The sequence below is a fragment of the Chionomys nivalis genome, chromosome 3, assembly GCF_950005125.1.
Source record: "Chionomys nivalis chromosome 3, mChiNiv1.1, whole genome shotgun sequence".
NCBI classification, from domain to species: Eukaryota; Metazoa; Chordata; class Mammalia; order Rodentia; family Cricetidae; genus Chionomys; species Chionomys nivalis.
Window position 1 is genome coordinate 39,909,324 of NC_080088.1, and position 12,903 is coordinate 39,922,226.

Sequence of the window (12,903 nt, forward strand, 5' to 3'; positions counted from 1 at the left end):
TTCCCTTTTTATCTTCTCTCAGCTGCACTGTCTTCATGTTAGCTTCCTCTAAATGGGAATAAAATCCCGGAATCAAGAGTCTAGCTGAAATGTCACCTGGGAGAAACCTAATCAAGAATCAATTATATATAACAAAATTTACCTCAAGATCGTGTCATTTGTTATTATACACAAAACAATATCATTATTCTAAGAAGATAAATAATAAAGGGGAAAAGCTTTTCAAACTGAACTCTTAGCCACAGAAAATGAATTGTTTAGGAAGCCTTTAGAAACTTGAAAGTCAAGAAGCAAGATGTGAGTATGGAACCTACATAAAAGAAATGAGACGAGACAAATCTAGAAAGCGTCATAAGGGAAAGAATAGATACAAAGCCAAAACTAGGTAATAATCTCCCCAGTTGACTGTCAAGGCAGAATTCTCATTCAAAAATAATCAATAGTTGGAACTTATACAAGTAACAAAAGAATATTAAACACTGAGTAAGGCCAGGTAGGATCCCAATGATAAAAAATATTAGTAAAGCACAAAACTTCAGAGCAGAAAAGTGGCACATAGTTCCCAAACTTTCCAAATATGTCAGCAGAAATCACTTACCTCATCATAATAAACTCTCAGTTCTGCTCTTTTAGATTTCAAGTCCCAGAATACCACAGTACCATTTTCATAACCTATCAAAAGCTGAAAAACAGTAAAACAACCATTTTCTTAATTTGATATTAATTTTAATGGTGTACAAATAAAAAGTTATAATACTACTATAAAGAAAAAGCATGCTACACAACACAGTCTGATTTGTCCTAACTTTTCTAGCACTTAAATATGCTTCCTACTACGTTAAAATTGTTTTTGAAGACAAAGATGCTGATACAGCAATTAACAAATTAAAGGGTCAATAACTTTTGTTGCAATATAAACATAACCAGAGAACTCTGATGATTCCAAAGAACCAATGAAACATGTAAATAAACATGATACAATATAGTTTATGTGAAAATTTAAAGATAGAAAATGAAGACAAAATAATCGATGAAGTGTTATATTTAATTGGTACTAATATACCATTTAGTGCTATACACCTGAAAAACTAGATAAAAATAGTTTTAAATTTTGTCATATCAACTCTATTTACTTTGAGCAAATATTTTATCATATTCCCACCTGATGATACTGGTGCATCCCCTCATTCTGGGGATTAAATGTAGGACCTTGTACATGTCAGACAGAATCTCTGCCACTGAACTACATCCAAAGCCTTGAGTACATAGCCTAAACTAATGGCTTATAAACCTTTAGAAGTTAAAACTTTTTTTAAATTCTCTATTAAACTAACATTAGCTAATTGTAGCCTACAATATAAATTTTACAGGGTCTAAAATCACCCTGGAGACAAATGTCTATTGGGGACTTTCTAAATTAGATTAGTTGAGGTGAGTTGACCTGTTCTAAATGTAGGCGGCAACATTCCATGCTCGCGGCTGTGGATCTCCTAACCGGGAGAAAGCTTGCTGAGCATAAGCGTGCATCACTCTTTCTTTCCTGACTGTGGAGATGTGATCTGCAGCATCATGCTTCCATCTGGTGCCTTCCATACCATAATACTTTCCTTCAACCACAAACGGAAGCCACCTAATTCCATAAGGGGATTTGGTCAGATGTTTTGTCTCAGCAATAAGGAATATAGACACCAATACAATGGCGCTTATACTTAAATCAATGTAAAGTATCTGAAAAGCACAGTCTTCCTCTTAAAATAGAAGAATAGAATATAAAATTGAAACATTATCAAAGAAATATATTTTTATTTATCCTAGTCATGCTTTTATGTATATGATATTTTGCCTGCACTGTATGTAGACCACATCCATGCCTGGTTCCTGTTGAGACCAAAATTGAGCATCAGAGTCCCTGGCACTGGAGTTAGTTGAAAGCTGCCAAGTGGGTGTTGGGACCTGAACTGAGATCATCTTCAAGAGTAACAAGTACTCTCAACCACTGACCAATTTTGCTAGCCCCTAGAGTTGTTTTTAATCTAGCTATACCTTATATCCAAATGCATAGTTAAGGAGATATACATGATAATGTTTAAATTGATTTGAACTTTCTGATATGCCAACTTAAAGGAAATTATTTTTAAAAAATTTAAATGGAGAGTTTAGAGGGAAGAAAGGAAAGGGGAAATGATGTAAATATACTAATTTCAAAATTAAAAGAAAAAACTTTTAATAATGTTCAATATCCTTAGCCACCATGAAGTTGCAAATGAAAACTATTTTCAGATTTCATCTTAACCCAACCAGAAGGGCTAGGATAAAATAAATAAATGAATAACACCCACAAATGACAGCAAATGTTGATGTGCAATGGAGAAAGGGGAAACTGACTCACTAATGGTACGAGAGTAGACTGGTGCAGACACTATGGAGGTTCTTCAGAAAGCTGGAGATAGTCTACCCTGTCATCCAGCCATACCACCCATGGACATAAGCAAAGGACTGTACATCTTCCTACAGAGATGTTTATCCGTGTTCATTGTTGCTCTCACAATAACCGGCAAATGGAAACAGCCTAGGTGCCCATCAACTGAAGAAATGCATAATGAAATGTGACACACTAATACAATGCTATATTATTCAGCTATAAAGACAAACAAAATTATATAAGGACAAATGGGTAGAACTGGAAAAAAAAAAACAAACATCCTGGGGAAGATAACCTAGACCCAGAAAGATACTCTGTGATGTAATCCGTAGGTGGCAGGGTTAGTGGGGCCAAGAGCTGTCGGCTGCACTAGTCATAGCCCTAGGGGAGAACCTACCACTATTATTTTGGTAAGTGGATATTGTGTAAAACCAACTCCTGAAGACTTACTGCTACACCCATAGACTAATGGGTCTCTCGTCCCTCCTTAGAAAAGTTTTGTGCAGTAAATGAAAGCTAAAACAGTGCTGCTACTGGTCAAGGCCTGTGTGCAGAAAACAGGAGACTGCAGATTAGGTGGGCTTAAAAACAGAGAGCAAGAAGTATGGGTAGGGAGATGGGATTGAATATGAAAAGAGTTTGGGATGGTTATGAACAAAACATAATATGAAATTCTTAAAGTATTAACGAAAATATTTTTAAATACCACATAATGAAATACACATAAATATTAATTGAAGTTTATACTTTTAAAAATACATATGAAAAGTTACCAATATTGCCAACAGCTAAACAATGTTAAATGGAAGGAATCTTTGTCTCACTTCTGCCCAAAGGGAAAAACAAACTCAGCATTAAGGAGGATATATTCACAGCTTTATGTAAGTTTCACGGCTTCGGGTCCACAAAGTTCCTTTTTTCCCTTAGAGTGAGAAAAGATCATTTTCATCATTAAGGGAATTTTACTAAAGCCTCTTTTGTATCAGCTTTCTTTATGTTTTTCTTGTTTTGCTAATATGCAAAGATATTGATTTTAAAAAGTTAAACTATATCCCAAGTATAAAGAAAAACTGGTTGTGATCTTTTGTGACTTCTTCACATTTTGTTTGTTTATTTTACTGAGGTGTGGTCTTGTTATGCAGACTTGGAATTGATGATCCGATTGATCCAGCCTCTCAAAGAGCTGGGAAGACAGGCATAAGCCAATGACCTGGCTTCATTTATTGTTTTTCTGCTTTTGTTTTATTAGTTAATATCATGGATTCATGTATTGCCCTTATAGCCTAGCTGTTTTTTACAGCAATTTATACCCATACTGCCAGATGGTTAAATATTGCCACCTGGCCTCTAACAACTAGATATTCAGTCCCCACAGATGTTATGGAGACTGGCTCTTTGCCATCATTTCCTGCTGTAAACAAAGGCCTAAAAAAGATAGCTACTACCTACTGTTGTAAATGTGTTACCTGCTTTTCCAGAGTATTCCTGTCTTACTAAGTAGAAACGGCACCCTTAGAGGACTCTTAGGCTGCACTGAGGAGGTGACTTAGTTAATACTCTCCATTTTTGCTTCTTCTGATCTGATCCCTTCTTTAATACTGCATTAGAAGGTATAGTTGGTATCTCTAGTTACCATATGTCTCTGTTGAATCAAGTCTTCAAAGGATTAGCCCTGCAAACTACTAGGGCACGTGTCCTTGCCAAACAATTATATCCCAACACATGCCTTATGTAATACACTGACTTCTATACAGCCTCCAAGTTCAAACCCTTAAAAATCATTGCTAAATGTATTCCTTCAGTGACTAACATTAGGTTCTCACTTTCTTTTGTAAATATATATTCTACTTATTTTATGTATATTTTGTTTCCTTATAGAGAAAGACTTATGTATCGATGTTAGATTGTAATGATATCTGAGGTGTGGTTCTGGTTTTACACCTGAGTTCATGATTCCATGTATCTGTGTGAATATAATTATCAGTCTCCTAAAGCAGAAAAATTTTCTCTAAGCAACAGTGAAAGGGATAATTTTGCTGGTCAAATGAGTTCATGAAAGTTGAGGCTGTTTCAAAGAGTTACAATTTTCTCAGGTTTATCTTTATGTTTCCCTGTTGTAGGTGTGATAGTCGAAAAGCATGATTTTAAGATAAAGTCATAGATTCATTCAAAACTTCAATATGTAGCCTTATTTTTGAAATGAGGTCTTTTAAATGTACAATTCATTAGAATTTTGTGACAAAATCACCCTGGACTTAGAGTGGACCCAGCCATAAACACAGTGGCTGGTAATCTTGTAGATAAGGAAAAGACACAAAGAGACAGGAAAGGTAGTCATAAGATAAATGCAGAAGTCAGTTATGCTTCAAGTCAAGCAAGCTACATGAGGCAAGAAAAGTGACCCATAGAGATGTTACAGCAGTGGTTCCAAACTACAACCCTTTTAATACAGTTCCTCATACCGTAGTGACTGCCAACCATAAAATTATTTTTACTGCTATTAAATTATTGTAATTTTGCTACTGTTTTGAATCATAATGTAAATATCTGTGTTTTATAATGGTCTCAGGAGAGCTCTGTTAAAGGGTCGATCAACCCCTAACAGGATCAAGACCCACAGGTTGGGAACCCATGTTTTAGAGGGAACACAGTCTAACCAATATATTGATTTAAGACTTCTGGCTTTTAGAGCTTTGAAAAACTAAATATTTGTTGTTTTAGGTCATTCAGTCTGTGTTCATTTGCCATGGTAGCTTTAAGAAAATAATTTTTAGGAACCTGAGATAATGTTCTTTCCTAATAATGACACAGGCTTATCAAAGGGATAACAATTGGTTTTTTTATAAACAGTTCTTGATCCCAATTTTGGCAATGTTTTTCTGTAGACAGAGTAAAGAACAGCCCCACATGTCAAATAGTTCAGTGCTTAAGAGTGATACAGCATGTATTTACATGCATAAAACACTGGGTCTGATCCCCAGCACCATAAATAAAAATCTATCACGTGCCAGGAAAGACCTCTATTATGTAATTAAGGTCAGACATTGACATGCAAGAGGTACCTTATACTTTCCAGGTGGGCCAAACTAATGAAGTGAGTCCTTAAGAGAGAAGTTTCCCCGGGTGTGATCTGAAAGACAGTGCTGTCAAGGGACAAAGCTGGGGATATAATTCATTGTCAACTCTAAAAACAAAGGGAGCTACCAGTCAATAGTTGTTTGAAGCTTGTGAAAAGGCAAGAAATCAGCCTCTTTTCTAGAAAGGAGTTTAGTTCAGAGAGGCTACTGTTGGTTTTCTGCCACAGAGAACTGTAATACAATAAATGTTTGCCGTTTTAAGCTATCTCAGTATGATAGCTTATATTAGTACAAGAAAACAAGTGCCGTCAAAGGAAGCTATTTTATCCACATCAGTATAGCTGTCATTAACCCATAGCATAAGTGTTATGGCAAAAATAAAACTCCTCTGTTCCCCAAGTGGCCCATAGGCCATGAGGGGCTGAAGAACCCAGGCAGGGAGCCACATGGCAGGTGAAAGACAGACACACGCCATGCAAAGAAAGTGGGTGTTTATTCATTGGGTTATGGAAGGGAAAGGGAGTAAGGGGAGAAGAGAAGGGGGAAGAGCAGAGAAAAGCAAAGGGGGGGAGAGAAAAAAAGGGGGAACGGGAGAAGTGGGGAGAAAGGAGAAGCTGTCTCTTTGGGAGAGATACAGAAAGGAAAGTGCTCAGGCTGGAAGCAGAAGGAAGATCTGCCTTGGTGGTGGGTGGGGTGAGTGGGCAGGGCTTGTCTCTTAAAGAGACAGGACAGACCATTACAATAAGTACTTGATCTCTAACTGTCTTGCCTTTCCAGGAGTCCCCATTCCAATTAACCACACAAAAATGTTTAGGTAATTATGACTGTATTGTATGCTAGAGTTTAATGTCACTCCACTTGGTATCTTCAACAAATCCTTTGACTTTATAGAGAAGAAAATCCAACTATAAAGATACCATGGGGAGCAATAATCTCAACTTACTCAAAGAAAGAGATTGCAGATGTTATGATTTATTATTTAAATATATTCTCTGGATCGCATTATTAAAGGAAAAGTGTAGAGGAAGCAAGATGACTCAAAATTATGCCAACCATTATTTCATGGGGTGAGTCAGATGAGACACACCAATAATTATCTGGAAGGTATGGACTTGTGGCCTTGTCTCTAAATCATGAAGCAGAACAACCTAGTTAAAGGGAAGAGCATAATTCATTCCCTGTCTCTAGTCTGACATTTGTTAAAATTGATTCTTGGGAAGTTAATATCTCTTCACTAGAGAGTCATGTAATTTGACACCTGTAGCAATTTTTAGGAAAGACAGAAGGTATACTTTATATTGTAGAAAACCTTGTGAATCTAGAATTAGTGAGAAGAAGGAGGTGTGTTGCTTATAGCTAGTGAACTTCGGGAAGTAAGGCTTTAAAAAGTTTATTAACCTTTCCAAACCTAAAGTGAGACAAGCAGGGAAGTGTCAGGAGACAACACTAGAGACTCCAAAAAGATGTTCTCATGAATGTTTCCTGTACAGAAATTTCTAAGTACACCAGTGCCCTTTTCTGTTGGACAGAACTATATTCGGATTCCTTAGAAACAGTGTATTGGAGCACAGATGTTCTATTTTTGCCTGATACTATCTTGCTTCCATAAGAACCCTAACATCACTACTTCATTTCTTTTCTTACATCACCAACAAGCCTCCAAGGAGAACTTCCCTTTCCACATTGAATTTGTCTCAGAAATTTGGAAAAAAAAGTTTAAATAAGAAAATATACCAATATATTTCAACAAATTAAAGAGTAAAGAATACTTAACCTGATACTGATATGTGTAGAAACACATTCAACAAAATTCAATGTCATTTACAATTTAAAACTCTCAGAATACTAGAAATAGCTGGGAATATTTTGGTTTTTTGTGAAGTGAGAGGTGAGTGAATGGTGCCAGAATCTAGGGCCTCAACTTCTTAGCTAAAACTCTAAACCCAGGAATAAATCATTTATATTCAATAATGTCCTGGCCAACAAAGCATAAGATATATATATAACTCTCTATGTAGAAAAAGAAGCAAAAGTTATCTATATTTGTTAGGCTTTCATAAATAATTTACACCAGAGAATCTAAGAACAGATACTAAAAACAAAACATTCAATGATGCCTGCCATTTAATAAAATAGTATTTTATATACTAACAATAATCAGCAATTATCCAAACAATTTAATGAAAATTAAGTCAGAGGCCAGCAATATGTGTTCAGCAGGTAAAGGCACCCGCAGCTAAGTTTGATAACCTGAGTTCAATTCCCAAAATTTATATGAGAGAAGACCAGCCCCACAAGCTGTCCTCTGAATTCCACACACACCCATGGCAGATGCATGCCCCACTCCCACACAAACTAAATGCAAAAAACTTAACTCCTAACAGCAATAAGTCTAAATCAGTATATAGAATTAAGTTAACATAAAGGACATGCAACTTTTATGAGAAATATTTTAAAGTATGTAGTACCCACACAAATACAGATGCATTATTCACATAGTTTAATGCCTCACTGCTCTGGAGTCTTCTTTTAAAGTGTGCCTTAGTGAATTATCCATTATCTGTGTATCAACATTCATTTATTTAGCTTTCAGTTAATAGACATATTCTTTATTCACATAAATAGTGTGGATATTTGAAGATTATCTAGGTCAAATTATTATTTTTTACTATATTTTTAATGATTTTATTGAGCTATACATTTTCTCTGCTCCCCACCCTGCCTTTCCTCTCCCCCTTCAACCCTCTCCCATGGTCCCCATGCTCCCGGTTTACTCAGGAGATCTTGTCTTTTTCTACTTCCCATGTAGATTAGATCCTTGTATGTCTCTCTAAAAGCCACTTATGAGTAAGTATATATGGTATTTGTCTTTCTGGGTCTGAGTTACCTCACTCAATATGATGTTTTCAAGATCCATCCATTTGCCTGCAAATTTCAACATGTCATTATTTTTTTCTGCTGTGTAAGTCAAATTATTTAAAGCACGTGTCTTATTTAATAACATTGTTTTCTGTGCCTATATATTTGCATGTCTAATCCAAATTATGAAATAATTGGGATAGTTTTATAATATTATAATGTGTTAGTTATGTCTGCATAGCTGCATGGCCTTTTCCACTATCTAGTACTATTATTTTTAATATTTGCCAGCCTGATGAGAAAGTTGTAATATTTCCCTGACTGCCAATGAGGGTGCTTCTTCTACATCTCCGTAGAAACTATATCTGCACATGAAATAGAACTTTATTTACTTCAGACAAAGCTTGCCTCAGTTGCCTTTTAAGGATACAGGACAATTTATTTTGAAATTTGTTAGAGATTATAATCACATCATTTCCTCCTTCCCTTTTCTCACTCCAGACCCTCCCATGTACCCTTTTCCTCTATTTTGAATTAATGGCCTCAGTTTTCATTAACGGTTGTTACATGCATATGGGTGTTTGTGTGTGTATGTATATATCTATATCTATATTCCTGGAAACTTATGTACAATTTTTTACACATTATGATCAACCTTTTCAGTCTGTGTAACGTCACTTATGTGTGTGTTAAGGACTGACCACTAGGTATTGAACAGCCAGTTGGTACGCTATTGCCTGGGGAAGACTGTTCCTCCCACTCTCAGCTTTCCTTAGTTGCCTGTAGTTCTTTTTATATGTTGAAGCTTCACAAGCTTTTGTCAACAAAAAATAAACTCTGACAAATAGCATTACATTCTATTTATAGATCAATTTAGATGTACCTAATATTGCTTCATCAGCTGAACTTGCCTTCCATGTTGGATCTTTGTTAGACTACACAATTCCTATCCTTTAAAAATAAATAATTCACAAAAATGTAAACCTACAGTAAAAAAATGTCATTATAATTTTATGGTACCTGTTAAGAATTATATACTTGACAAAATATCGATAAGGACAATGTTTTAGAACTCAAGCTACCAACTATTTCATTATCAAAGGGAAATTATGAAATAATCAGGATCTTTTATAACCAATAATGTCTTATCTACATATGCACTGCTGTGACCAAAATATCTAGGAGATCAACTAAAGGGAGAAAAGATTTATTATGATTTATAGTTTCAAACAGTCCTTATTAATCTTGAGGATGAAGAAGAACTGAGCTTTTCATGTCAGGAAAAACCACAAAGCAAAGAAATTGCATCTAGGAAGAGGCCAGGGTAGAAATAGACCCAAGAACTCCCTTGTGAACTACTCCAACTAGACGATCTCCTACCTTTCCCACCCCCAATAATGCTAACCCATTATGAAGCCACCAGGGACTGTTCCATTGAGCAAGTCAGAGGCCTTTTGTTTTCTAATCATCCCTAGAATCTCCAGCACAGAAACACTAAAGGTGAGTTTCACTAATCCCTTGGACTTTATCCCAATGAAATGGCAAATATTTTCTATATTAGTGTATACTTAAAAGAAAATCAAAATTATCTAATTTGTATTACTGGATATTAGTTATGACTTTGTTAATACCAAAGCCAGACAACAAATACATGATTAATGACAAAGTTAATCATACTACTAAGGTAAATCATATGACATTTAGAAATAAAAGCTGCTCTGTAACCTTCTCAACAATGCATATTTAAGACTCAATTTTAGTTTGAGGCAAACTAAACTTAAAGTATTAGTAGCAAGAATATCCATTTATTTGTTTACTTGCTCATTCATACTTTAAGTATTATTTTTAGATGCCACTGAATGCTACAAACCAATTAAGATGTTAAATCTTAAACAGTTTAAAACACCATCTTCTAAAAACAAGGAAAACTAAAGCAAGAATGATGCAGAGTACTTACTTTCCCTTCATCTCTTGGGCTATCACTTAAATGAACAACTGGGCCTGGATGAGTCTTGGTGGATCTGTTAAATTAATAGCAATAATTTAAAACTAGGCACCAGAGAATGACAACAAAATTAAAATTAAGCTTGAATACACTCCAGTGTTGTAGGGCTAAGCAGAATTGGCACAGTTCTACTTTATTTCTTAAGGACACATAAAATCCACAAAGAGCCTTCACAGAAAGTAAAGACTATTTAAATCCTAGGAACTATTGTAAAGTGGTCAGTCATTCTAGGCTTCTCTTACAGTGATTTCTCAAAGTGAATCAAAGGACTATATAGATTAGATACTGGGAAATTTTGTGAATGGATTCATTCACCCAATTGATAGTGTATTTTCTCATCTAAAACTGGATATAGTACCACTGACCTTATCAAAAAAATATTTTTCAGATTATATATATATATATTTAATGGCAAAAGATAAATCACATTCAAGAATATATTCTCAAAGAAATTAAACAAGGCTACAAAGATCAGTTTATAGAGTTTTTTAGTTCTATATATGTAATACTTAAATATTATTGTAGTGTTCTAGAAAGTCCTTATAAAGAATAATATTCTTAATTATTCTCTAATAAAAAGTAAGCCAATAAACCAAAACTGCCATTTGTCTATTGAATTTGGTTGGAACAACAATTGTTAAAATGTATTGCATGATGAACCAGTGAAAACAAGATGTTTCATAGAAAGAAAAATCTATAATCACAAAGTTTGGAAACTCTAAACTAAACGATGTAAAATATTTTACCTATTAAAAATGCATAGTAAGTCTGCATGCAAATACAACCACATATTCAATTGTTTCCACAACTATTGATATGTCATAAAATCATGTGAGAGGAATATATTTTGGAAATACAGGTTTGACCATATGCTAGACTCTTCCACTTAGAGCCTTACTATATAATAAAAGTGGTTTGGGGTTCAGAAGATTATTAAATTGCTATTTGTAGTGAAATTTTAGAGTATAAAATTGTTTTTATAGTGCATCAAGAGTTAAGGGGAAATATTTCATGCTGCCTTTTTCCTAAAGATAATGATTATTAACATGTTGGCTTATTTTTTGTCTGTTTCTCTAACATTAACTTCCAAAACCTCAGAAAGTACCACTAGCAAAACATAACTCAGAAAAAGTTCTGAAATAGATATTTCTAATGTATCTTAAGGAGTAGAGAGTGATTAGAAGACAAATCAGGAGACTAGGAGTTGATATTTAAATTTATATTAATCATAGAATTAAATTCTATGGAATGCACTTTGGGAATACTAGTATAATTAAAATCATTGAGATTAGAGAAATAACTTGTTACCTAAACAGATTTAAGATTCATTAAAATAGTGTTTTAATCCCAGCACTCGGGAGGCAGAGGCAGGCAGATCTCTGTGAGTTTGAGACCAGCCTGGTCTACAAGAGCTAGTTCCAGGACAGGCTCCAAAACCACAGAGAAACCCTGTCTCGAAAAACCAAAAAAAAAAAAAAAAAAAAAAAAATAGTGTTTTAATTAAAACTTCAGAGAGTAACAGAATGCGTAGGAAAATGAGTCAGTATCAATCAAACTTATCTTCCTAAGGACTCAACATGTATAAAACTAGCAACAAATAAAACTGTTTTCTTACTAAAACATAGACAAAAAGAGGGTAATACATAGATCTCCCTGGAGAGGGGAAATAGACAAGATCTCCTGGGTCAAGTGGCAGCATGGGGGACAGGGGGGAGGATGGAAGGGGAGGGGACAAAAGGAAGGGGAAGAAGAATTTGAGGGCTCTGGATGGCTGAGTTGGGGGAAGGACAGAGAGGGGGAGCGAGGAAAAAGATATCTTGATAGAGGGAGCCATTGTGAGGTTAGGGAGAAACCTGGCACTTGGGAAATTCCCAAGTATCCACAGGTTGACCCCAACTAAGACCCTAAGCAATAGTGGAGAGGGTGCCTGAACTGCCCTTCCCCTGTGATCAGATCCATGACTACCTTAACTGTCATCATAGAACCATCATCTGGTAAATGATGGAAGCGGATGCAGAGATCCACAGCTAAGCACTGGGTCCAGCTCCTGGAGTCCAGTTGAAGAGAGGGAGGAGCAATAACATGAGCAAATGGGTCAATATCATGATGAGGATACCCACTGAGACAGTTGACATCTAGCCAGAGCTCACGGACTCTGAACTGACCGGGTCGGTGGGGGGGGGGGGGGGGTAGGGGGATGGGAGGGGTTAGGGGGTGGGCAGTTTATGGGGCCACTGTCAGTAGGACCAGTATTTATCCCTAGTGCATGAACTGGCTTTCTGGAGCCCATTCGCTATGGAGGGATACCATGCTCAGCCTAGATACTGGGTGGAGGGGAGGGTCTTCCTCAATGTGATATGGCAGACTCTGTTGACTCGCAGTAGGAGACCTCACCCTCTCTGAGAAGTGGATAGGGGTGGGGTAAAGGTGGGGGGAGGAGGAGGAGGGGAGGAAGAAGGAACTGGGATTGGCATGAAAAATTTTTTAAAAAGATTGTTTTAAAAAAAGCTAAAAAAAGACCAAAACTATGTTTATGTGTG

General features: G+C 35.8%; 1 protein-coding gene across 10 annotated transcripts in view; it reads right to left on the minus strand.

Annotated features, from left to right (window-relative positions):
- Stxbp5l (syntaxin binding protein 5L) overlaps positions 1 to 12,903 on the minus strand; it is a 229,221-nt gene that overhangs the window by 138,305 nt on the left and 78,013 nt on the right. For all 10 annotated transcript variants that reach the window (XM_057763575.1, XM_057763572.1, XM_057763570.1 and 7 more), the window contains exons 7-8: positions 10,316 to 10,379; positions 599 to 682 (exon numbers count right to left, since the gene is read on the minus strand). In XM_057763575.1, coding sequence (XP_057619558.1) covers positions 599 to 682; positions 10,316 to 10,379 — 148 coding nt within the window. The remainder of the gene's footprint in view (positions 1 to 598; positions 683 to 10,315; positions 10,380 to 12,903) is intronic.